Source organism: Mesoplodon densirostris, chromosome 1 (assembly GCF_025265405.1).
Source record: "Mesoplodon densirostris isolate mMesDen1 chromosome 1, mMesDen1 primary haplotype, whole genome shotgun sequence".
NCBI classification, from domain to species: domain Eukaryota; kingdom Metazoa; phylum Chordata; class Mammalia; order Artiodactyla; family Ziphiidae; genus Mesoplodon; species Mesoplodon densirostris.
Window position 1 is genome coordinate 186,432,090 of NC_082661.1, and position 27,760 is coordinate 186,459,849.

The 27,760-nt window shown below is 37.6% G+C and overlaps 1 protein-coding gene across 2 annotated transcripts in view; it reads left to right on the plus strand.

The window, feature by feature from the left end:
• SLC4A4 (solute carrier family 4 member 4) overlaps positions 1–27,760 on the plus strand; it is a 305,356-nt gene that overhangs the window by 76,700 nt on the left and 200,896 nt on the right. For both annotated transcript variants that reach the window (XM_060092522.1, XM_060092530.1), the window contains exons 3-4: positions 15,595–15,730; positions 24,195–24,355. In XM_060092522.1, coding sequence (XP_059948505.1) covers positions 15,595–15,730; positions 24,195–24,355 — 297 coding nt within the window. The remainder of the gene's footprint in view (positions 1–15,594; positions 15,731–24,194; positions 24,356–27,760) is intronic.

Consider the following 27,760-nt stretch of genomic DNA (forward strand, 5'->3'; position numbering starts at 1 on the left):
CAAGCTTAGTGTGACAAAAGTTTAGCACTCATTGGAAGGCATTTGGTAATATATAGTGCTTGGTTACTTAAAAAGAGAAAAATAAACATTGTTATTATCAAGATTTTAACATGACTCACTTTCAAAAAGTTCAGTCAGTGGCCAGATATGTTTTTGAGATATGGTTCATGGGCTCTTGAAGGGGTACCCTGTGTTAAGAAATACAGTAGAAATGGAAATGAAGGGGGAAACACACTGTAATAAAATAAGTACAGACTTTATAGTCAGCCAAATCCACATAACTGCATTCTAAAGCTTAGATTCCTCCATTACTAGATTTGTGATGTGAGTAATGTATGTAACCTCCTTGAACATGTTTCATGTATGAATATAGAGATAATAATACGTAGGTTATAGGAGTGTTCTTAAAAGAGATAATATCGTCCTAGTTTGTGCTATTTACTGATGGATGTTCTTATTAAGTAATATTTCTAATCAGGTGCCCTAACTAATGCAAATATTACAGTTTATACTGCTTGGCTGGAAAAAATAGAAAGCAAGCTGAAGACTCTTCAAAAAACCCCATATTAGTAACTGTCTTTTGAAGAGGCTTGCAAGTGGTGATCAGTTGACAGAGGAAGAACGAAATCTTGTGATTCTGGAAAATACAAGTATAAATTTTGGAAGAAAAGACTGCAGTGGGTGTGTAGCCCAGTTTGCTTACATGTGATTTTATCCCAAATGAATTGTAAGCCAAGTTATTGTTCTCAAAGTCTTTGATCACTTAAAATAGTAGTAGATTCAAGAGAGCAGAGAAACTCATTTCTGAAGTGAGCTTGATTTCAGCATGTGAAAGAGTAAATTTTTTTTGGACTCAGAGCATACTAATTTCATAGGCAAATGAACCAACTGTCATTCATGGCAGGACATACCATACAAACATTTCAGAAAAAATTTTAGTTGCAGTTGATGTTTCTGAAGTGAATTCTTGGACATAGCCATCCATATGACTCAGATGAATTACTCTGTAGGAGAAAATTTAGTAGCCACCAATTTCATGTCCAAATAATAAAATATTAATATTTAGGTCTATTTTATATCAGTAGCCAGGAAAAATGATTAGAAACTGACTTTCAGAATGCTGTTTAGGGGATTTATTTAGCTGAGATCACAAGTAACTATTAGATGGCATTTTGGGGTGTGGTTTAAAGTAGGATTAGATGAATATAACATTGTAAGAACTGGGCATTGGCCAGTTTTTCTTTGAGTATATAAGGCAAAAATTCAGAATGTATTTAATAACTGTAATTTATTTTTATGTAAACCAACAATGGAATCTGTAAAAATGTTTGGGCTCTTGTTTCGAAAAAGTAAGACTTTTTAAAGGAACATGGTAACAAAACATGAGTTTTGTTCTACTGTAGTAGAGAATTACACTTCCTAAAATCTCTTTTAGGCAAGAGTAGAGACTGAGTGGGTATACCTAAGGGTATAATAATCTTCATGTGTATGTGTTTTGGGTGCAGCTCAGAAATAACCAATGTTGTCTAATATTTATTATCTTTTGGGTTGCTGATATGTGTGTGCTTTGAAGACAGACACTACTTGAAGAGAAAAAGTAGCTGGTTGTCAGTAGGACCTGTGCATCAAAACATGTGTTCTATATAGAATTTCCACATTCATTTCAGTAATTCACCCTTGTGCATAGCTTACTTCCTTTTACTGTGTATTTTTGTTAATCTGTGAACCATCATGCATGCCTTTCCCTTTCTGTGTTTGAAATCCCTCATCCTTATTCACATGCTTTATTCTTCTTCCAGTCTCAGTTTTAAAAATTATCTTAAATATTTCCTGCTCACTTAGGTCTCTGGAGTTAGTTATGTGCCTTTACCTCTTTAGGTCATTTTCACTGAGGTTTATTTTTGTTGCCACAATTGATGATAAATTCATTGAAAAAGGAAGAGTAAATATCTTCATTCATTTTATAACTCCTTTATCGCTGGTTTTTAAATACTCTTAGTTACTGCTCACTACACATCTTTGACTGAAAAGCAGGGTAAATAAAGGGTGAGAATGTTGCTAAGGATTACTAGTTTTTCCCTCCAAGAATGCCAAATTCAGTTTTTTTAATCTTTGCATTTGAAAATTTGTTGATAGGTATTGTTGCTCAAATGAAAGATGAGATCAAAAATGACAGAATGAATAGCACGTTAGTAGATCATTGAATCTAATAGCACTGTCTTGTATTCCTGAATAGATTTTGTAAGGCAGAAGAGTAAAATTCAATTTCATCATCCATGGATGTGTCTTGTAATGTCTTCCTTTTTCCTGTTGTTATTATATGTCAACTAGATGGGGAACCTGAGCCAGAGGGTGAAGAGGGATTTGCTCATTTGGGGTTGGGGCTGAGCACGGGATCTAGGACTTATAATTCTGATTCCATCACTCCACCCATGATTACTGTTTACTCAGGGTTGTGTTGTCTTGAGAAGTAAATTCCCTGGCTATCACTAGACAGGAGGGCATGTGCAGAACTCCATCCGAACAGTGAATGCTTCCTAAGTCAGAAAGACCTGTTTCCCCTGAAGTGAGAACGAGCTCCTGTGAACACTTAATTGATCATGTGGGGGGAATTTGCCAACATATCTGCAAGGTTTGGAGGGTCTTTAAGTATCTTACATAAGTCCTCCTTAAAATGTATTGAGAACAACCCCCCCCATCATAGCCCCCAAAACAGTAATACTTCTTTAGTTCATTTTCACATTATTAAACAACTTGAGTATTTATATTTAATATTTGCCTTGACCTACTGACTCATCTACATATCCACATTGGGTTGCTTTTATCTCAGTTTACCCTAGCTTTTCACTCTTAACTTGGTAACTTGATCTTGATTCTTCCTTCTGGTTCCTTTAGGTTTGCTATTTATATTTGCTGGCTTTGGCATTTGATCTTGGCTTCCTCTTAGAGATTTTGGTTTGTCTCATTTTTCATACCCAGAGCACCTTCTATTGTCTTATTAGGAGTTCCCTGTCTCATTCTTTATATATCCCTCTATATCTGAATCCCAGATATCCCACTTTGCTCATGGCTCTTTCCTGCCCCTCCACATAAGGAAGGTGACAGAGGGATTTGGACAATTTTCTGGTGAATGCGTAATCTCTACTTTATAAAGTTACTAAAGCATTTTATGAACATAGTTCTAGGAAAGACAGATTTTGACAAAAGTATTTCTAAACCAGCTTAAACTGACCTGTGGTGGATCTAAAGAAAAGGTGACCGTCTGAGAAGACAAAGGAACTCTAAATTTTGTGATTGGTATTTAATTAATTGGAAATTCTGCAGCCAATTAAGGAATAGCCATGCCTTACTCATCACCACAAACCTTAGAAGTGACTAAACGCTTTCTCTGCCTGTTCTTTCTGAACAGGAAGCTGCTAATAATGACTTTTGAAGTGGTGCTCATTTACTTCCCTCTAATGAACTGAGATTATCTCCAGATGACTTGAAGTCTTATAAATACGCTTTTATATAAGGGATAAAGAAATGTTGCATGGAAAGTTTATAGTGAAAACATATTGTATTGAAAAGGGTGACTTCCTTACGTTTGTTGATAATACTCTGTGAAACACATAGATTGTTCATAGCAGACTTTAATGGGAAATCAAAGTCCCTAACCAGCCCACATGCACAGTTTGATCTATGTTTTCTATCAGCTTTGTGTGGTTTAGCTGTATGGATAAGCTAGAAGGAAGTCTATTTCTGTAACAAATGACGCTCCTCTCTTCTAAGATATGGTTCTAAAAACTTAGCTGATTTCATTTTATTTGTTACTGAAAATGGATTTAGCATTTTTTAAGTGCTCTTGATAATTTGGGAAGGTACTTAATGAAACAGCATGAAAACTTATTGTTTATATTAATTAGACTCTTGTTATCCATGTGCCATTTCTCAGGCTTTACAAGTGGTCTTTAAGATTCTGGCCTGGTTTTGAGGTCTTTGCTGGTCAGGGGACATATGTTGCTGGTTGGTTTCAATAATGCAGAGCGTTCTGGGTAGATAAAACAAGGCAAATGAAGCATCGTGTTGTCTGAGAACAGTGAAACTATTAATGTCAAATTGGTAGTGTTGGAGGACCTGCTATATATATTTTTCTTTGCCGAGAATGTAATTAAGCTTCAGAGAAGTGGGGGATCACTGCCACTAATTTTGGATCTTCAACTCAGAGCAGACTTAAGGCGGAAAAGCTTACTGTAGAATCTTGCTGACATTTCTGTATTACGTTCAGAGTTCTATCAAAATCTTTAGAGCAGTGATATATCTGTGGGGAATGTGACTTTTTTTTTCTTTAGAAAAAATCAGCACCTATGTAATGTTTCCTTGATGTCTCCATTCCCCACTCTCCCTTTTTAACGGGATTATGTTTGGAAGCACATTTCTCAATATTGCTATCCAGGAAAGATGGGTAGAATATTTTGGCCATGTGGGGATGAACTCAGGAGTCCTAAAGATTCTCTAAGGCTTGGTGTTTTTATACTCCTAGGCATTTTGAAAGACAGTCTACAGAAAGGAGGATGCCTTCTTTTGTACGTGGGGGCATCTAATGGCAGCATTAGCATGGTGGTTGGGACACTAATATTGGAGCAGTAAATTTAGCTACTTTGTATAGAAAAGGGTTGCACTCCAGCAAGTCTGTAGAGTTTATTTTGGGAATCGGGAAGACTTCCTAATGTTGATGAGAATTGAGTCTGACTTTGGAAACCTTAGGGTATAAATTGTGCTGATAATTGTTCTGAGTTGAGCCTGGAGAAAATGCTGATGTATTCACTCTTAAGCAGAGTGATTCATCATATAATCCTTATCATGGACAGCTCTGGCAGAGCAAAGAGAAGTGAAGTAGGGAGTGAGAAATTAAAGGAAAATGGAAATGGGAACTGTAACATGCATTAGGAACTTTTCAGTCTTTTAGGAAGAGCTTGCTGGTGGCCATATTTTTTACCATCTTAATTAAAGGGTGAGTTCCTCTTTATAGAAAGCATCTTACTTTTCCATGCCACTTTCATGGAAAGCCCCTCACCCTGTCTCCATTGTTCTGTGCCCATGGAGTTATTTTTAGACCTGTGTGCCTGCTCTGTCTGCTAGCTTTCAGAACCATGGCCAGCCAGTCCTGTTACATGGTTCAGAACTGGCTGTTTGAATCCCTAGACAGCTGTGAAGGCAAATGCATGAGGGTTATGCTTGTTTTGCACATTTGTTGAGAAAGATAATTGAGATTCTGTAGTTTCAAGTACGGTAGGGAAGTGTCTGGCACTAATTTGGCATGACTGTCCTCAAGTTAGCAATTAAAAATACCTTAATAGGTTTGTTTTCCTTATGGTAATGACATTAATGTTAATTTTAGAAAATTTCAAAATTACACATAAGCAAAATGAGGAAAACAAGAATAATCAATAATTCCATCATTTAGGGATAGTAATCGTTAACATTTGGTTCTGTTTTTTTGCTATATATATTATATAAATCGGCCTTTGGTTTCAAGTGTAAGAAACCCAATTATAACTGGAATAAACAAAACAGAATTTATTGATTCACTGAAGGAAAGGTCAGGATAAAGCTGGTTCTTTGGGGAAAGGAATTTGATCTGAACAAACGACCAGAAGGGAGTTAAAAATAAGAACCAAAAGTTAATGCTTATCCAGATATGTAAGGTGTTAGGTACCTTGTAACAAGGCAGATACACCCTGGTGGTTAAATTCGAGTAAATAGACATGGTTGTAGGAATTTCTCTTCCTTACTTGAATCATTTTTCTTCTGTAAATTCTCTGGCATGTGGTAGATGTCAAAAGACATAACTTAAGACTCAAGCAGGGGCCAAACAACACTCTGAACAATGTACATCAATGTACATCAAAATCCACATTATCTGTTATGATATTCCACCAGACTTCTTGGTCACCTGCTTTTTTTTTTTTTTTACTACTGTGTTGCTTTGGCACCTTGGATATTGCCTCCTTGGGAACTTTGGAAGCTGACTTCCTTGGCAGGGTAATGACATTGCCATGCTGGGCCCTAGTGACAGTGTCTAAAATGTGGTACCCTTTGCAGGTGATTTTTCAGACAGAGGGCAGCAACAGTGGGGCTGGAGCCAAAAGGATAAGTGTGAAACATCCCTTGGGGACCCAGAAAATACTTGGGAGGTAGATTTATCAGTGGGGTGCAGTTGCATGATATGCAACTAGAACAGTGTCAGTGAAATTTGGGTTATTACTGTTTTATGAGCCTGTCCCCCACCAAGGGCTCATGAATATCATGCAAACTTGGATTAAATGAAGTAGGGAAAATGATATGGTGATGAGAAAAATCCAGAAAAAAAAGTCAAAAAGTTTAGTTTCACCATTAATTAGTTAGCTTAGTTACTGTATTAGCTCAGGCTGCTGTAACAAAATATCATGGACTATATAGCTTAAACAATAGGAAATTATCTGTCACAGTTATGGAGGCTGAGAAGTCAAGATCAAAGTACCATTTGATTAGGTTCCCTGGTCAGGGCCCAATTCCATGGCAGCCTTCTCCCTGTGTCCTCACATGGTGGAGAGAAAGAGGAAGCAAGCTCTCTGGTGTCTCTTCTTATAAGGGCACTAATCACATTATGAAGGGCCCACTCTCATAACCTCATCTATACGCAGTTATTTCCCAAAGGCTCCATTCTAAATATCATCACATTAGGGCTTAGAGTTTCAACATGAATTTTGCCAGGGACACAATTCTGTCTGTAATAGTTACTTAGTTTAGGTCCCTACTGAGGCTGCTAAAACCCAAAATGACTGATTAGAATTTTAAGTCTTTCTGATAGAGATTCTTGAAATATTGGAATAATATTAATAATATAATTAATATAATTGGAATGATTAATAAAAAGCATCAGCAGACCCAAAAGGCTTTGAGCCAATGGTTCAATATGGTGTGCCCTGAAGTTTCATAGATAAAATTTATTTCACTGGTAGACCGTCACTGGGAGTACTTCTTTGTGAATAGCTTAGCAGCATTTTAAGTACATGTATTAACACCACTGAAAAGCCTAGTTTTAATTTTTCCAACCTACTGTGTTAGCAGAAATTATGAAGGAGAAAGAATAAATTGGGGAATGTAAGGGCTACCACCTTTTTGTTCTAAAGAATTCTGAATATCTTGTAAATATGACTTGAGTCCTGATAACGCTTTTGTAATGTAAACTGTAGGTAAATTTTCTGTTTCAACGTTTTGAAGATGAAAGCCTAAGACACAGGTATTTTCCAAAAATATCTCAGCGAACTCCAGTTTTTATCACCTCTTGTTGGCTGAAATTGAGCTTACTCTGCCCCTAAGTAAGATTGCTTGGTAGTATTCTGAAATCTAGGCTCTTGTGCTGTTGACTCTTTATGGCATAATAATGTCATGGCATATTAAGGCTAATTGTGATAATTGACAGCTTTTCATGTGTGGGAGCTTATTAATACATGGATACCTAAGTATTTAAAAAAATTATCCATCTAAATGAATGCTATTTGGCTGTTTCAGTTTCTTAGCTAACTTGAAACAGAAAAAGTAACCATCTAATTTACCTGTCTAGAGCCTGCCAGCATGTAAATCAGCAGTCATTTTCTGGATATGTTGAAGTAGAGGTAGATTAGGGCATGGAGAAACTCTAGGTGAACTCGTACAGATTACTCCACTAAAAGTTGGATTCTATAAAAACAGGTTCTTCAATGCAATTATTTTGAAGATGTTGATATGTGGATGGCTAATATAAGTTAGTTCTACCCTAACCCATTCAAATGGCATCATAGATGTCTATATCATAAATCTTTGGTTGTAAGTGACCAAAAAAATTGCCTCATTACTTTTAGCTAGAAAGGAATCCTTACATATCATTGAAAAGTTACTGACTTCAGGCATGGCTGGACCTAGGTGCTTAAATGATGGCATCAGGAGCCTGTTTCTGTCTTGGTTCTGAGTTTCTTATTCCCAGGCAGGCTTTTCCCTTAGGGTTGCAAGGTGACCAACTGCACTCAAAGATTTTATTACCATCTTATCACCTTAGCATAAAGTGAAAATTTATTTCCTGGAAGTTCCAACGAAAAGCTGATGATTTTTCATTTTGATTGGCCTGGATTAGATGAAGTGTCCACTCGAAAATTAATTGCTGTGGCCAAGAATTGTGATATTCTCATTGTCCAGGCCTGTGTCACAGAGAGGGTAATTCAGCCTCAGTGGACTTACAAGGATAAAGATAGTTCTCCAAAGAAAAATGGGGTGCTGTTATCAGAAAAAGAGGTTAGGGTTGCTAGGTGGGCAGGAGTAACAGATGCCACTAAAATGTGTGTATGTATGTTAAAGATTTATATATATGGAGATTTATTCATTTAGCTAGTTATCATTTCTTATAGTTATGAATGGGAAAAGAAGTTTGAGGATTTTATATATACATTTAAGTGCATTTTTAGAGTACTACGATGACCTAAAAATCAGATAAATTGTGGAAGTTTTAACAACATGGTATCTACCTACAAACTTTTATCTCAGAATGAAGAAGAGAAATGAATACTTAAAATGATAACTATGTAAACCAGTTGGTGATAGCACATTAATAACTTAAAGAAACAAATAGTTATTTCTTTTTATACTTTGGTTTGAGATCTAAGACTTTACCAGATGGTGGACTTTGACAAGGAGAAAATACAAAATCCAGAAGTCCTCACTTAACCCACAGAAGGGAATTTGCATGTAAGCTTGTCATGCACAGTATGAATGTTCGTTATGATCATTATTTCTATTAAAATTTTTTTTCTTGGGTAGCCTGCAGGGTGACCACAGTGGGATGCTTCGCAGACCAAAAATAAAAGGGCATGTTCGGAAATTACCGTTCAGTGGATAATGAACCAAATGTTAAATTAATTTACTTCAGGACTATTTCATATGCCATTATGATTTCTGCCTCTTCTGAAATCCAGTACATTTACTGTCTGTACTGTTCATATGGAAACCTGACCATTTTGAAAAGTGAGATCATCCATTAGAGTGTGGTGGCCAAGAAATGGGCTTGCAAGTAACACCAAGTGGGTTTGAGGTCATATCACTTACTAGTTGTGTGATCTTGGGGAAGCCTCTTAGCCTCTAATACTCAGTTTCCCTATCTGTAATGTGAGAGTAATACAAGAGAATAACAGTAGAGGATATTTCACAGGCATGTGTAAAATAAATGATGTAAATGGAAAGTACTAAACACAGTGCCTAGTACAGTGTAACAATTCAAAAATGTTAGTTATTGAGTGTTACATTTTTATTGATAGCATTTTTCCCCCATTATTATGTGTTATCTTCCAGCTTTAAGTTCCTTGAGGACAGAGATCTTATCTTAAAAAACATTTTGTGTCATTTCAATAAATACCATAGTGTATTGCATGCACTAAAAACTAATAAATATTAATTAAGTTATCAAATGAGAGTGTAGGAACTATACTTCAAATATTGCTAAGCCTCCAGGGTTTTCATTTTGTTATATCATGTCATTTTCCTAGTTGCGCTTAAAAAGAGGCAGAGGATAGAAGCATAGAACGATAGCTTGTGAGGAACTGGGGCAGAATATGTATTATTCATTGTTTCATTCATTCTTTTACTCATTTTTCCATCCATTCACTTTTGTATAACTTCACTGTGTCCAAGATAGGTGCCAAGAGCAGTTTAGGTAAGGCATGAAAAGCTGCAAAGACAAAGTACGGCAATGAATAACACACCAAGCAGTGGATATTAAATGTCTTAATAGATGTGCACATTAAATGTTGTGGTCCCTCAGGGTAGGAGGAGATTGCATCTAGCAGAGGAAAATAGCTCACCGGAAATATTCATTCTTTTATTTGCGACTTTCTGTACAGGGAATGGTGACTATATTTTGGTGCAGCTCATGCAAAGATGGATTAAGGGGAAGAGTAGAATAAGGACAGTTTTCCAAACTTATTTTCCATTTCAGAGTTCTTAATGTAAGCTGCTTTTTGCAAGCGGTTGTGTGTTTGTGTATTTGAAAATGTCCAAGTTTTATTTAGTCATGTCTAATTCATTAATACTCAAAGTGACTGTTAGGTGCACACTACTGTGTTGGTCTTCAAGGAGGGTGCATAAAATACAGACCCTGTCTTCCAGGGCCTTGGTGACCTAGTTGGAGAGAGAAGGTGCATCTACAAAAGTTTAGGGACTAATGAGCAAGCTGTATATTTGTTAGTGCCTAAATGAGTGATTCAGACATAAAGTGTTGTTATGGTTTGAATAAAGGAGAGATTCATGTCTCTGGGAATGGTTAGTAGAGGTTATGGGAAAAGACAGACTCTCCATCTGGGCCTTAGAAATTGAATCAGAGTTAGAGAGGAAAGAAAAGAATATTCTAGACAGGAAAAAGGAACAGATCTGAAATTGAGCAGGTATGTTTTGTCATAGGACACTTCTGGGTTGCTGTGGGAGAAAGGTTGAATGCACAGATGGAGGCCAGAGTTATATGAAAGGCAAACGCACAGGCCAAGTTCAAGCTCCACAGGAGATAGAGTGTGGGTGTGGAAGTGATGTCTGCTGCAGTAGCTGGTGGCAGCAGTAAGTGTGGACAGCATCCCTGCCCTACATTTGCTTTCTTCTTGTTGGCAATGGGGGTTTGGGAGCACTGGGTGTCCCCAAGCCCTGCAGACCATCATGTGGTCTTCCAACAGGTGGACCTGGGTCAGAGAAACCATGTTGATATAGGACCCTCCAGGAAATTCTAGAGCTACTCAAAAAAGCCAAAACACATTTTAACCAGAGGGCAGAATAAAAAAAGAAAAACATCAAGGCAGATTAGAGACATTAACTTCACTTTGATCTAGGGGCCTCCTTCTGTTCTGACAAAGGTGATTGGATGAATTTGAGAGTTTCTCTCTCTCCTTTCTTTCCTCTCTGTCACCCTGTCTCATTTTTTTTCTCCAGGTTCTCTTTTATGATGAAACTAGATTAGGTATTACTTAGAATCATAATCTATTCATCTGTAAAGCAAGTTGATTTTCTGATGTTTTTGCCCCCCACCTGCCCCCCCCCCAGTATTAAAGTGAGGCGGAAGGGGTTTCATTATTTCCCCTTGTTCTTTCATTGGCTGTTTCCTAAAACACACACCTTTGTGTTCTCATTACTGAAGCCACTTAATTCACTGAAGTAAAACATGCAGAACTTTTGGCTATTTTCTTTCTTACCTTATATATTTTCAACATATAAGGGTTGTCAAGGCTAATATCTGTGAGAGCTTTCTTTCTTAGAAGCTAGGCAGGTTTTGCTAGTAAGGGTCAACAATTTTTAAACGAATTTAAACCTTGTATTTTAGCTACTATGGTGATCATCATCATCCCATTTTTCAGGTGGGGAACTTGAGACACAGAGAGGTTAACTAGCTTTTCTCAGATCACACAGCAAATAAGCAGCACAGTTTGGATTCAAACCCAGACAGTTTGGCTCCAGAGTCTCAATGCAATACTGTGTCTTGTATTTAGCTCATTTCTTTATCTGATCAAAAGTTATGGGGAAAAAATGAATTCCTGATGTACTTCATTGGGTAGACTCTCACTCTGCATATCTTTGTGTTAAGAATGGTGTTAGAAATTGGGGAGGGCATTTGCTGGCCATAGAGGATGCCCCTCCCACATGTTGATATTGACAGTACAATTGCTGTGACCTCTTATTTCTGATTCCTGGGGAAGCTTCCTTCTGATTAGAGGAGCAGCTGAGGAAAGAAACTAGAGTAGCAAGCTCATTTTTGATACACAATTTTGGAATTTTATCCCAAAGGGATTGTTATATTGGTTGCTCGGAGGCTGTATTTAATAAATAAGACAACTTATGAAAGGTGCTTAGATATGGTACCTGGAGAGGAAGACCTGGAGGTAACAACGTTACATCCTTCTTCCATTCGACTTTACAGAAGTCACAGCTGAGTTGCTTGCTGTCTGATAAGCAGTGAGTTGTTTCCCTAACTTGAGAGCACCAGACCACAGAGTAATGCTCTGTGGATTAGAGCTCAGCAAAGATGTGTGTGGTGTCTGTGCAAGAGAATTTGTTCTTTAAGCAGGAGAGACATTTATTCTTCTCTGTTAGAGATGGGGACAAACCCACATCATATCTTTTAGAAAGGGACAAAAAGTTGGTTCTCTAAATGTAGACTTTTCTCTTCTAAAAGCTAATTCTATCTCAGGGATCTTTGATGTTGAATGTTGATGAAAAGTCAGTTAAATTTGTGACTTGTCAGTTTCAGAACCACTCTGCTGAATAACTACATTTCTAGTAGTGTGAACACTTTACTTGTTAGGAGTAGTGTCCAGATTCTAAATTCTGCCAGTCATTTCTTACCCTCATATCATTTCTTTCATGCCCTCTGTGATCCTCTAAAATAGTTACACATCCCATTTCTTGATTGGAAAGGCATTGCAAATGTTTTTACACAAAAGCCCTGGAACTTTAGATTTTTTTCTCCCAGAGATTTAAGAAATTTTAAAGCTGTTTTTTTCTAATTACAAAAGTAAAACATATTGTATCTTATATTAATATGTATTCGGTTACCTTATTTTAATGTTCTGCGAGCACAAAACAGTTTGCAGATATTTTTCTTGCTTATTGGTTTATGTACTAATTTATTTATTCACTTAACTAATTAATTAATTAGTTAATGTTTGTTTTCCCTGCTAGCATGTAAACGCAGTAAGAATAGGGACCTTTTTGTCATGGTTCTTTGCTTTATCTTCAAAGCCTGAAGCAGAGCCCATTTAGAACATAGACAGTACTCAATAAATATTGCTGAATGAATACATGAATGAGTTGTGCACGTTTTAAAATTGATAGGAAAGTGAAAGGAAGAAAATAGAAGTCCTAGAAACAAACTGCATAACATTTAAAAGGTATGTATACAGGCAATACTTGCTTTACCCTGTAGTGCAGGACCATAAAAATGATTATGCAAGCTGAAATTATACAAAACGATCCTAATGATCAATGGGAAAAGTTATTATTGTTCTTTGACCTTTAAAAAATTTGCCAAACCATTAAAATCTCTCTTACTGTTGGCTATAAAGTTATAGGGAAGTGAAAAAAATAGTAAAACTAGTTATTTATTTAGTATTTGCTATTTTAAGACATTAGAAACATTGAGATTAAAGTGGTTGATTTCTTTGTAAAATCTTATCGGAAGTAGTTTGCCTTTTTCCTACAGTACAATTCATGAAATGGAGTGAGCATCTTTTCTATGCCCAGAGCAATCGTCATTCTCCTCTCTGAGTCTGGATCAGCTTCCCACATTTTATCGTTTGCGCTTTCTGTGTTAGGGAATGTCTCTGAGGGTTCCTTTAGCATGAAATTTTTTTGCCAGCATCACTTCCTCTGGGACATCGTTAGCATTTTGTTACAACCACTTGCCTTACTATTTATGTTAATGAGTTCACCTTCACTAAGTTCCTCTGACTCTACATCTAGAGTCTCTCAAATGGGGAACGGCAGCATTATCTACATTCCCATAATCAGCTAGGTCTTCTGTAACTCCATTCGTATTTGACATAGATTTCACTTCCAGTGTTAGTACTTTTTGTTTCTGTGCTGTACTTTCATCTTTGTTGGCTAGCTCCCTCTTTTGATTATTCATGTCATATGAATTTATCATTGGAAGACAAGAAGGCAGCACAGCTACACACTTTGCTGCCTGTGCATGAACTGGATAACAAATGTGTAGTGACCAATCACTGGCAGACTTCGAAAGGAGCACTATGATTGGTCACGATCATGATGCATATATGTTATGTACATATATGTAAAATACAGTACATAAAATACAGTAATTGTATTTTATGCAATTACTCACAGTTAATTTACTATCCAGCTGAAATTTGAGCTGTGTTGTTGGGGGACTAGTGTTCTTTAACCAAACTGTGGTAGCTGAAATTTACACTCATTAGAACCATGCAAAATGAGGGCTCTCTCATTTCCAGACTATTTTATGGATATATGTGTAATTTTTTCTTTACCAAAATGGGATTGCTTTATGCATATGATTTTGTAATTTTATTTTTTTAATTAATATTATATGATATATATGTCAAAAACCAATAATCTCATCTTCATGTTTTATGACTGTGTGGTATTTGATTGAATGGTTGTAATATAGTTTATTTAACCAATCCTTCTTTTTGGACATTTAAGCTTTTTCTGTTTCTCTCAATTATAAACTATGCTGTAGTGGTCACCTCTGTAGTTAAGACTTTGTGATAACAACTGTTATTTATTTAGAATGAACATCTTGCTAGTGGTAGAATTGCTGACTCACAGGATAGATACACTTTAAAAACATTTCCATACCTTTTCAGAGAGATGTTCCCATTTAGGCTCCTACCAGCGACACAAATTGGAAGGTGCTGGTACACGTGTCCTAAACCCTTGCCAACATTGAGATGATCATTCTTTAAAGTTTTTGCCATTTTTATAGGTAAAACATATATTTTATTTTAATAGTTAGTTTTGATTACTAAGTAGGTTGAATATTTTTCATGCTTTTGTTTGTAGTAAATATATTTTGATCTCTGGAATTTTATTCTGTCCTGATTATAGTGGTTTTCAGATGGTAGGAAGTTTTTTGTTTTTTTAGGTTGAGTACATATATTTCTAAAAAGTTCTGCATATGAATAAATCTGTGTACTCAGACTGCAGTCACATGTATATTCTTGGTTTTACCCAGGGATTATAAGGAGTATCTGTGGGCCTTAGTTTTGTAATATAACCATCAGTTTCCAAATGCTTTCCATTTTTTTTAAAGAAAGAGAAAATAGCCCGCAACCTGGGGGAAATTCTAGTTAATTTTTCATTACATGATTTTTAGGAGATGGGGTCAAAAGGAGCTAGTAGGGCATTCAATTATGTGCTTGAGTGTGTTGGAAATTTTTTCCCCTCGTGTGTACAATATTTTACTTGGGCTTGTTTTTCAAGTGCATTGAAGTGTGACTAAACATTTTTGGGTACTGCCATTATGTACAGAAGAGGCTCCATCTTGTTAAATATTCCTTCATCAACTTTGTAGTTAGGCAGTTATGGGCAGTGAGGAACCTGCGAGGGCGTGGGCTGCTTTGGGCATTGGACAGAGGGAGGGTGGCTGGGAGGCGGGGGCCTGGGGGAAACCCAGCATTGGGGTGCTCTGTTGCCCCCTCCCACTGTTGTAGAAAAAGTGATTGGCTCAAGCTGGTTTCTGTCTTATACTTTTGGATGGGTCATCAGTGGGGAAGGAGGGAAGGTCATGTGGTTGGACCTGAGCTCATCATAGGGCTAAAGGTTCTTTGCCACTCGCCACACAGAACTGGAGCGCTGTCCTTCTGGAGAGTGGTGGAGAGCTGAGACACAGTTCAGAGCTAAAGGACTAGAGAAGGCCTTGGATTCCTGTTTATCTTTAGGTTGTGGACGAGGAAGGCTCAGCAAGGAAGATGTCCACTGAAAATGTGGAAGGGAAGCCCATCAGCTTTGGGGACGGAGGAAGAGCTCGGAGTTACACTTTCCTCAGGGTTGTCCAGCCAATGTTTAACCACAGTATTTTCACTTCTGCAGTCTCTCCCGCCGCAGAACGCATCCGATTCATCTTGGGCGAGGAGGATGACAGTCCAGCACCCCCTCAGCTCTTCACGGAACTGGATGAGCTGCTGGCCGTGGATGGTCAGGAGATGGAGTGGAAGGAGACAGCGAGGTGAGCCAGAGCTGACTGTGCAGGACTGACGTGGGGAAACAAGGGCAGGGCAGGATTCTTGTCTGTGAGCTCCTTTCTCGAGCCCAGACGATTGATGAGCATGAGGTTGGCTAGGTTAAGGAGTAAAAGGATTCTTTTTCGACTCTTTGACATTGACATGGATGCAGGACGCCCTTTATTTCACTGCTGAAGTCATTGATCTGCATTGTTATAATTTTAACCTTTATAAGGAATTAGAAGTAAATCTCCATTTGTATGCTATTTAATAGTAAAATATTTAAAAGAGAGAAACTCTAACACCTAAACATGATAGCCTAGTGATATGTGTTCACAGTCTCCACATGCCAAGGTATCTTGTGAAACCATGTCTGACTTATTACCCTTCCCTGTTAGGAGGGAGGTTACAAAGACAATGACTGTTGCACACAAACTTGCCATTATTCCAAGTGAAAACCTGTCATCTTTTAAACATCCAGTGGAAGTGAGTAGAAGGTTCACTTGAATTGGAAGTGTTAGAGACCTGAGTTCCATTTCAGACTTTTGTCACCTGCCGGCTGCATAACAGCTTCTCAGAACTTTGATTTCATCAGCAATAAATAGTGGATAATAACGTCTATTACATATAATATATATGTGTGTGATATAAGATATATAATATGTAAATATAATGTTCTACTAGATATCAAATTATGTCATGGATATTTATATACATACATACAGGTATATATATGGAAATGCTTTGTAAATTGTTAAGCACTGCACAAATATCTAAAGTTTCATTAATCTCACAATAAGAGCTTTTCTTTCTGTCTTTCTGCATGTATATTTAGTTATATATGCCACACTAAATCTTCTATAACATATAAAAATTGTGTACCATAAAGACGTTGATATAATGCAGTTATTGGTCTCTCATTGTCATCATTATATGGGGATTCAATGTATTTGACTTTCACAAACAAAAATAATGTTAACATATGCCTTTTATAGTCTGTAATTTAATTCAGATCAGTTAAATTCAACAAATATGTTCTGAATGCATAGTACACATCAGGCACTGTTTTAGGTACTGGGAATACAGAAGTGGGCAATAACTCATTTCTGCTCCTCCATCTCTGAGACTGCCTTCTTTATTCTTTTGGGGCCACTTTCCATGATATAGTAATTATCTCTTATTCCCCTCTCAGCACCAATAACCTGGATATTAAAAGTCCTTCATAAAGTATACTTTTAGTTCATAAAACATTCTCCAAAAGAAGGCTCTCAAAGTGAAAACTTGTACCAGTATCTCCATTTCATTCTTTCTTTTCCTTCTTTCTAATAGAAAAAAACAGAGTGAGAATTATACTGGTGCAGCATGAGTTAAGTGTTGGGGAGATTTTCGTTTAGTCTTGGCTTTGCTGCTAACTAGCAGTTTAACTTTGGGCAAGTTATATAGTCATGTAGTCTTCCTGACCTTGTGTTTTCTATACTATCAGATGAGAGTCATACTGGGTTGCATCCTCTCTAACATCATGCATATTTTATAGCTCTAAAGTTCCATCCCTGTGCGTATAATTGTGTAGTCAGCTGCGACTAGAAGAGTTCCTTTGATTCTTACTTTCATCTTAAAATTCTGTGTGAGTACCTATATAGAGTAGAATTCAGGTGTAGCATTCTGTTTTCTCTTTCAGCCAAATGCAGACTACACTTTATTTTAGGTGACCCCTGGTCCCAGAAATGTGAAGAGATCACAGCTCATTGTATAGGTAGTTCAACATTGAATGAGGTGGACATAGTATTTTCATTTAAGATTCTTAAAGGTTAAGATGGTCATGAATACTTTACCATCTTTAAAAACTGACTATTTCCTTAGGAACTATGTGTCATTTTGGTGATGTCATTGGTCCCTGAGAGACTGTATGTACAGCTGGAGAGGAAGTACGGTGGGAGTACACCATGTATTGGGGGAAGTTGTCCGGGAAGAAACATACTCACAAATAGTCTACCTTCTGTAACTTCTCCTATATAGGATTTGCCACAATTACTATTAATTAGTTAATCATATATGTGCTAGTATTGTTTTCATTTTGTCTCCCTCATTACACTAATTTGTCTAGAGGGAGAGACCACCATGTCTGTCTTTCATTACTATATTCCCAGTGCTTTGCAGCGCTTGGTACGTAATAGGTGCTCAGTAACATTTGCTGAGTGTGATTAGTTGAGAACTCATTGCCTTAGAATCTACTGTTCTGAATATAATACTTTCTTAGAAATATTACGTGATCAAAGCTGGAGTTTGGTGATAATCCATCTCTTTCTGACTGATGGACAGCTCAATGACAGACCCAAGTTACCCAGTACACCATTGATAAAGCCCAAGAGAGGACCTTTGTTTGATGTTCCCAACTAATTCATCAATATGCTGATGCCATCTGTGTTTAGTTCTCTAGCCCAGACTTCTTGCCTTGTTTGATTGAAAACAAATATTTGGTTGGGTAGTAGGCATCTCTAAATAACATATCAGAAACTGAGCTTCTCATCTACCCACCGCAGATCTCCTCCTACAGAGCTCCCCACCGCAATGAACAACTCCATTTTTTTAGTTGCTCAATCCAGAAAGATTGGAGTCTTCCTTGACTCCTGTCTTTCTCTACACCCCTTACTTGATCCACTGGCACATCCTATTTAGTTTACCCTCAACGTTATTCAGATATTCAGAATCTCACCATATCTCACATTCAGTGCTGCCACAACCCTGGTCCAAGCCTCCATCCTTCCTCATCTAGATTACTGCAGATGCTTCCTAATTAGTCCATCTCCCTGAATCTTCCCTTGCCTCCCTCATGTACTATACACTATGATCTCTGACCTCATCTCCTCATTTCTTACTTCTCTCCCCCTGGTTCGCTGTGCTCCAGCCTCACTGGCCTGGTCATACTCCTGTGTCAGAGCCTTTGTACTCGCTGTTCAAATGTGGTTTGCACTTGAAATGCTCTCCCTGCTGTACTTCACAGTCATCTCCCTGGATCATTTCCTCACCTCCCTCAGGTCTTTTTTCAAATATGACCTTCTCAATGACTGCCCTGTCTAAAATAGAAACTTTCCCCAAACCTTCTTATCCCTCATCCTCCATTCTATTTGTCTTTGGCACTTATCAGCAGTTAGCATATTAACATATCTTGTTATTGTCTCTTTCCAATAAAATTAAAGCTCCATGAGGGGAGGAATTTTTGGTTGTTTTGTTCACCACTGTATTCCTAGTGTCTACAACTACCTGGCACACAGTCCACAATCGAGAAATACGTGCTTATAGAATGAAAGACTAGAGAAATAGAACCTTGATTCTTAGTTTACTGCTCTACCTAAATTCTGTTGGAAAGTTTGGAGGTGGTTGTGCCTCCAGAAATGATTCAAATTGTCCGTGATTTTTACTTCCTGCAATGTAACTGCTCCTGAATGTTTTTTGCAGTAACTTCTGACTGTCATTTATGATGTCCAGTTTCCATTCCTGATAGGGCTTTTTTTCCCCATGAAAAGCCCTCAAACCTACCAGACTAACAAAAGTTTAGTGCTTAGAAGGAACTCATTTTACATATGAAAATGCAGCATGAATATTCTTTTGGCTAACATAAAATGGAGAATTATTTGCTTTTTGTGAAAACGCCAATTAAATGGACTATTTTATTCCATAGAGAACTAGCCTGCCAGACTTCTTCAGCTCAGTGTAGTTTCTACTCTGAGCCTACACCCCATAGAACACAATAGTACCCTCTTTAGTACTCTCCCTTTTAATGTTCTATACTTTTTTCAGTTGACTAATGATTTGATTTTGACCAAGAATATCATACATTGAGTCTCAGCATTCCTGCAGTTTTAGTCTTACTTCAGGAAGTTCACGTTAGCTGTGTGTCTTAAAAAATAAGGAAAATGGTTTCAGTGGTAGGAAAAATATCCCCATTGAAGTCTCACAAAGCACAGTAGTCATGTAAAACTATAAACAAGGGAAATCTTTATTTACATGAAGTTTGAAGCCAATTCTACCACCATCTTTTTTTACATCTTTTCCCTGCTGTTCCCTTTCCTGAAAGTCAGAACTTTGAATTTTCACTGACTCTCCCAAGGGTAGAATGATCAGACCTGAGAAATGTATATAATCAGTGGAATGCAGAGAATATTTTTTTCAAAGGAGTATCCTCAGTGTTAGGTCATTAGAATACTGACATTCAGTGGTGTAGCAGTAGTTATAATGGAATATTTGGTATTAGGGAATGAGCCTGTGCTTCTCACTAGCAATTTCTAGGTGGCTAGGCGTTAGCTAATGGATTCAGGAAGAAGACTGGTAGAAGAATAAGTCATGGTCCGGCTTTGGTGATGGCCCAAAGCCAGGAAGAAGGGCTATCACTACCACTCCAAACGCTGTATTCCTTTGAGTCAGTGATGTCTGCAAACATGGTTATTGGCTTTCAGTTTTCCCTCAGCGAATATTCAGATGGGCCATGTTGGAATTTATCACTGTTATAAGAATATATGTTAAAGATCACTTCCCCTCTTCCCTGCGATTCAAATTTTACGGCCAAACCTGGGTAAAAAGGAAAGACATCACAAGTTTCAATAAACCCAACAAGCCAACAAAGGAAAAGGGTACTGATGTTTCAGTTCTAGTGGGACAGCACGAGTGACCCTGCCTCCCTCTGGAGAACATGACTTCGGGGCCTGGCCATCAAACACAGCCACATGCACTTACCCTGGGGCTTTGCATAGGGCCCTCTCTGTTCCCAATCTATCCTGACCCCTCTCTCTCTCCTCTACTAGATGGCTCTGGAAAATTCCATTTTAGACCAAGTTTACTTTTTCTGTAAGAAAAAGTCTGAAGAATAAGGAGTTTAATCATCTATGTAATTATATGTGGTTACTACACTGTTTTGCAATAACTTTCACAGTTGATCTAGATATTTAAGAATTCTCCTTAAAAACATCATTTATCCCAGATGCACACTAGTGTTGGCTTCTTTTATGTGCGATGAGGTACTTATTAGTTAGCAAGAAATTTATTATTGCTTTAAAATAGCTTTACGTAGTTGGATTATATTCCAAGGCAAAGGTCATGTCTATTTTCCACTGTAAAACTGGCATGTTTTAAAGTTAGAGGTCTTTTCTTTTCTTAAGTATATTTAATCATATGATTGGAAAGTTGCAAAATTCAGTGTTTCCCAGTGGACTTTCTATTTCTTCAACAAATGAGTGAAATGCTGTTTGGTTGGCAGTCACTCAAAGTGGGTTAAACTGCAGTGTACTTTATCATTATTCTTCAAAGACCTTGGAATAAATAAACTTCACCTAATAAACTCTTCCTTCAAGGTTACAACAGTTTTGTAATTGCCAGTATTTAAAAAGCCAGCTTCTGAAATTAATTTTCTTATAACATGTCAAGGACTAAGACAAAAGGAAAAGTAGGAAACTTATTGCAAATACATGGTTATTCATAGTTATTATGAAGGATAGATAGTAGCTTTTAGTACATTTTACAGTAAAAATGTCTTTTTTTTTAATGTAATTACATGGTTCTAAAGCACCTTTACAAATTCATTGACACTCCAATAGCCTGAACTTTGGTACCTTTGCCTTAGCCTTTTCCTTAATGGGTTCTGATTTGAACTGAGTCGTTTTCAGTTTTTTTCCAAATTTGTCCTTGATATGTGAGGAGGATAGACATAGCATGTGTAGTTTCTGGAATGAAGCTACCTGCAAACAATCTGTTTAAATGGGCAAATCATTACTTTCTGAGTAAAAGTGTATATTGGAAGTACAGTCAGGTCCTTGAACAATTAGAGCAATGTATTTTAAAGTAATTTAATAGTCATTATCCCAGAGTTACCTTGTGCAATTAGCTATACTATGATATGACATCATCTCAACGTATAATATTTACTGAACTCAAAGTGAAATAGATGCTTAAACTGAACTATGAGACAATACTTGTCTCTTAGGAATGTAGATTCTAAGGACCTGGCTAGTTTTGAGACTACATTCCCATTCCATTATGGTTAAAGCTTGACCTAATCTTGGCTGGTATAATCCAGGAGGGTGAGTAATACTATTCCCTAAATCCAAGCTAGTTGGGATTTATTATTTCTAAATGTACTTTTAAAACTTGTTCAAAGTCATATTTAAGACAAACTGTGGAGAGGAGATTGGTCACAGAAGGATGTAATGGTTTTGTTCCTTTTTTTCTTAAAGAACGTTTTATTAAACTTATATTGTTTGGACAGTTGAAGATGATAGCAGAAAAGAGCTGCTGTCGCATACCGTATGTTAGTGAGGCTTGGTTTTCTTTTACAAAATGGATTTGGCCGTACAGATTTATGGTGACTGATAGAAGGGCAACTGGTTATCATTTAGGAAAGTTAAGAGGGAAGTGAAGGCTGTAAACTCCCATTTACTGAGTAAACTCCCATTTACTGAGTTTCTAGCTGGCCCTTGTCATTCATCTTAGACTTAAATTCTGTGACTAAAGATTCTGTCCCTCAGCTAATAAGAATATTCTTAGGAATAAAAACAAGGTCACTATACTCTTTATCGATAACATAATTATATGTAACCCTGACTATGTTTCATAAACTATGGAATCTTCTAGAGTCTCATCTTGAGCAAAAAACTGTAACATCAGATGTAAATATGATTCATATACTAGCTCCCAGTCAATATGGTTAGAGGTTCTGTGAGTAAGCCTGAAAAGATAATATGCCTAAAGTTAGCCAATGTAATATACTCCATAAAATGATTACTCTCAAAATAACCCAATTACCTCTTATTGTTTTGGCAAATCCATAGAATTCTGTAAGAATGTAATATAAAGTTGTCATTTTTCTCTCACTTCCTTCTATTTCTGTGGTTCTAATACCAACCAAGGTGAAGAACTACTAATTAACACACACACACACACACAAGAATATTAAAGGTCTTTCTCTCAGAATGTTTCACAACCACTTTTGTAGAATAAACCAATGTCCAGTTCTGAAGTTTTAGAACTTCTTTGGTGTTGGCTTTTTAATGTGAGGAAAACATGTAAAAACCTCTACTCCCTACATTTTTGGGGATACGGGGAAAGGAGGAGGGTCTTAAAGTGGAGGGTGAAGCTGGGGCTAAGGTTGCCATTGAAGCGTGGAAGTTCCCTGGCCAGGAGAGGGAAGAAGGAGTTTTGGGATATGGCTCATATACTTATGAATCACATGAGTGTTGGGCTTGATTAAAATTCTGAATTTTCTTTGACACTGTGGCTGATCTGTTGATCTATTTTCACTCATGGTTCTACTAATGTGTTCTTTTCTTCCTCTGGGGGTGGTGAGTGGTCTATAAATAATACCTTATGTAGAGCTTCCTCTGATCTCTGCCCTTTGTTCTCATCTTTAATGAGCTGGGTGAGTGTTTAGCTTTTTCTAGGAAAACATTTTTCAATCATTAAACCTTTGCGTGAAGAATGTAGGAAAACAATTTTTAACCCCCTCTTTATCTTGTTCAGTATCTTTCAGAGGTTTGAAGTGATAGAAAGCAGCATTTTTCTTTGGGTCATGATGAATAGCAAAATGATGATGCTTTCCTGTTTTCCTTTACCAGTGTAGGAAGAGTCAGTATGTATAATATGTGGGATATAGACTGTCAAGTGTGTTTTGCTCTCATTTCCATTAAACTTTTTTCATTCCTATATATTGCTAAGTTATCAAAATGTCTACAAATCTTAGAAAGAAGAAACTGTAAGAGAGGGTTTTTTGTTCCATTACTAAGGTTAATGAGAGATCTGTTATTATCAGAGTAGATGCATTGTTCACTGAGCTTGTGTATTTTTAAACACATGTGGAGCCAAACATGAGAGGGGTAAAGCTATTAGCATCTCAATGAGAGGGGAACATGTGTCAGCTGAGAGAGATGTATTAAAGTAAGATACAGCAACACATGCTGGCACTCTTTAAGCATGAAAGGGGAATTTTATTTGTCTGACCACTTCAAACACCATGTTTTCAGATATTTAAGATCAGTATTGGTTCATACTAATATTTTACCTTATATAAACGTGCCTTGTGAAGTCACAACAGAATTCTCACAGTGGTGGTTTTTTTACACACTGTAGGCTCTACCCACATGGAGAATTTGAAATGCATATTTTTCCTACATTATTTGAAGAATTTGGTTCAATAGTCATTCTTAAGGATTTCATGGTTACATATAGACAGATATAAAACCAAGGAGGCGTTGGCTCCTTTTGGTTTGTTTTCTTTCTCTCTAACATCGGGGGAGGAGTGGTCTAGTGAGTCTGTTTGGTGTATTTATAAACGTAATGCAGTTAATGATAGAATAAGCTTTTAAAACTCCACAAAAGGAGACATTTTGGAAGTGCTGGTGGGGGTGGATCTGGGAGGTTGGTCTTGCTATTTCCAGAGGTGATGAGAACACTTTTAATGGTTCTTCACTAATTTCATGTTTCTAGGTGGATTAAGTTTGAAGAAAAAGTGGAACAGGGTGGGGAGAGATGGAGCAAGCCCCACGTGGCCACCTTGTCCCTTCATAGCTTATTTGAGCTGAGGACATGTATGGAGAAAGGATCCATCATGCTGGACAGGGAGGCTTCTTCTCTCCCGCAGTTGGTGGGTAAGTATGTTGTCTTAAGTTCCTATCATTTTTTTCTGCTCTACCTACCTCCCCATGAGTCTCTTTCAATGCAGATGACTTCTAGTGTAAGCGGAGCTGAATATTCTATAACATTTATTCTCTCTCTTTTTTATATTATAAAACTAGTAAGGGTTATTGCAAAAAATTTGGAAAATACAGACAAATATTGAGAAAAAAATTAAAAATCATCCATCATACTTCCATCTGGACATAGCCATTGTTAACATTTTGGTGTATTTCCATCCAGTTTGGGTTCTCAGTCCTCTCTCTTATGCTTTTCACTTTTATGTTATATGAAAAATTACCATGTTTATATGTACAGATTTGCATTCCTCCACTTATTAGCATAAGATTAATATTTTAAATAGAACCCTCCCCCTTCATCCTTGGTCATACTGGACTGGAAGTCTGGACACTAGATTTCTAGAACTCATTGACCTTAGACATTGTGCTGAGCTTCTCTGGGCCTCAGTTTTGTCATCTGTAAAATACAGTTGGAATATTCTGTAAGAAGGAAACTGGTCTAGGTCTAGTCCCTCAGTTGGGCTGATTTTGTAGGTGGAAGTCAAGCTCCTTTAGCTGTAGGTAGAGCAAATTGGGTGGGGCAAGGAGCCAGCAGAATGTTATGGATTAATGACTGAGTCAGGTCATGTTGGTGCCGAGGATCATTTGTACAACCCCGGACAAGTCACTGAACCTCATGGTGCAGAGCAGCTTTGGCATCTTTGTAATTAGTGTTGTGTAGTGAATGTCAACTCACCATGTTGAACACCTTGAGCACACGTCGCTACATTCCAAAGAGAGATTATTGTTTTCATTTTCTAGCAAGAGACTGGCCTAAGCTGCCTTATTATCTTTCAGGTTGGTGTGCTAAAGATCATGTTTTCCTTCAGGAGAGGTGCAGGGTCTCTGCTTATTATTCTTAGGAAAATTCCATAACTCGGTGACCACAGGTCACAGGTGACCACAGGTAGGGATGACTGCACTTTCTTAAGGGGCCTGCAGTGGGCCTACTTTGGGATTGTGAGGAGAGGATGTGGATTGTGGCCCTGATGAACAGTGTAATCTCAAAATTTCTTTGAGTATCTGTAGGCAGAGGGCTTGTCTATGGCATCTGTGTCTTTATGGACAATGGGAAGGCTATAGTATTTGTATTGGAAGAGAAGATCAGTTCTCAAATCAGGCATATATCTTGCTGACCTATACATATCTGTTTCTTCTTCAGAGAGCTTGTTAGTTAGATTTACAAGGCAGCTCCACACTTTCCTTGCATCTGAAGTGCTTAAGGTACAAGTGGAGAAGGGAGAAAGACTAATGTGAAGATGCTGGGTGGACAGAATGAATTCGTTTATGCATTTATTCAGCATTGATACGTGGCCTTCTACAATGAGCCAGACACTATTCTAGGCCCTGAAATTAGGTTTGCAAATCTACCACTTTGTAAATGGGATAAGTTACAAATCCATGTCCGCATAGGTAGTGAGAAGATAATGTTGGAAATACTGCTTTATGTAGAATTTTTTGTATTTGACAAGGCAGTTGAGACTGAAAAAGGACATCTGATATATGAGGAGAGCTGTTGGATTATTGTATGCAGGGAAGATGAAGCCCCTCTACGAAGACAGAGAAAAGCAAAGGGAACGAATGGTTTTCCAGGCTATTTGTTTCACTGACTTTTCTTCATTTGTTAAAGCTGCAAGAGAGATTGTTATCCAAAAAAGTATCATGGTTAGCAAAAATCAGTCCAGTTTCTCAGTGAGATTTGCAATTTTCAGGTTTTAAGAACTAATCTAGAGCAAAGATGTCTGAAGTTAGAAGTCAGAAGTGCCTAAGTGCAAAGCAAAATGGGAATTAAACTTGTGACTGGGCAATGGATAGCAATCTGTGTGCTGTGGTTTAAGGGTCATTGGGAAGTTTCCTGGATTGAAAAAAAAAGTCCTACTGTAGACCATGGCTACTTCCTGAACTTCCACTGTTTGGAGATTCATTTCACTGAACCCAGGTTTTGTTTTCTATTAAAATATACATACTCTTTGGCAGAGGTCATATATTCATTCCATGAGATGCAGAGTGGTGTTGTAGAAATAATGGTGGATTTAAAGTGGGGGGGGCGATTAATTAAAGTCTACCCCTACTAGCACGTGTGACCGCAGACAAGACACATTGCTTAACTTATTTGCAGTCTCTGTTTCTCATCGGTAAAAAGTGGATGAAGGTGGACCTCTCAGGGTGTCGTTAGAATTGAATGAGGATCTCAGGTGTAATTGTACTTACTTTGATGACTATCCCAGTATGAATGAGTTTATCCAGATCTTTCTACATGTCACCTAGCAGGGGCTGAGTGTAGACTGAGTCAGGTCAAGAGATGCTCAGGGACTTCACGAGCAGAAGAAAACTTCTGAAAGGTGTAGTAGATGGAGCTAGAAAAAAACCTCACAGCTTCTTTGCTGTGCCTGGAGCTGGCTGGTCAAGAAGGGTGATGAACGTTAAAGTTGAAATATATACTTGGGCTTTTCTGTAAAACTGTCTTCAAGGTCTTCAGCACCAGAAAGAGCCATCTTAAGGCATTTCTGGTCTTCAGTAACTAACTGACCCTTTCCATGTCGTAGAAGACAGAGTCCCACATTACCCTGGAGCCTATAAAGAGAGAGGTTCTGGTATTTACTACATTTAAGAAAGGTTCATCAAGCATTTTACATTCTCAGTTTAATTTTCCGTTACTTTTTATTATCAGCTGTGGCTTTTTTTCTCTAACCTCCACACGTTTGCTTTAATAATGTCATTAAATTTTAAAATTGGACACCACTAGGTCACTTTGAGGTGTCACCACTCAGTACTATGTTTGCTCTACCATCCCTGAGGCAAGCAGGCAGAGAGCCTGTGCTGTCATTCTGGAGCTGATAACACAGAGAAAGAATTCAGAGGCAAATAACACACATCACAAGCAAAACAAAGAAATTTTTTAAAAAATGGACTAGATTTGGAGGAGTGGGGAGAAGAGCATGTTTGAGAGAGTGTAAGTGGCTGAAAAGAAATACTTAAAAATCCTCTGAAAGAGTCAAATCCTTACAGCAGGTTAAAAAACATGAAAGAAAAAAAAAACTGCTCTGATTTCAAGTGATAAAATGGCATGGTAACTTGAGTTACTGTCATTACTTGATGATTAAAAAATCTTTTTCTAGCAGAGGATGCAGTGGATTTGTTGTTTCCTGAATGGTGGTGTTATTCAGACTTGAGAATTACATGCAGCTAAGTCTTTTTTTTTTTTTTTTTTTTTTTTTTTTTTTTTTTTTTTTTGCGGTATGCGGGCCTCTCACTGCTGTGGCCTCCCCCGTTGCGGAGCACAGGCTCCGGACGCGCAGGCTCCGGACGCGCAGGCTCAGC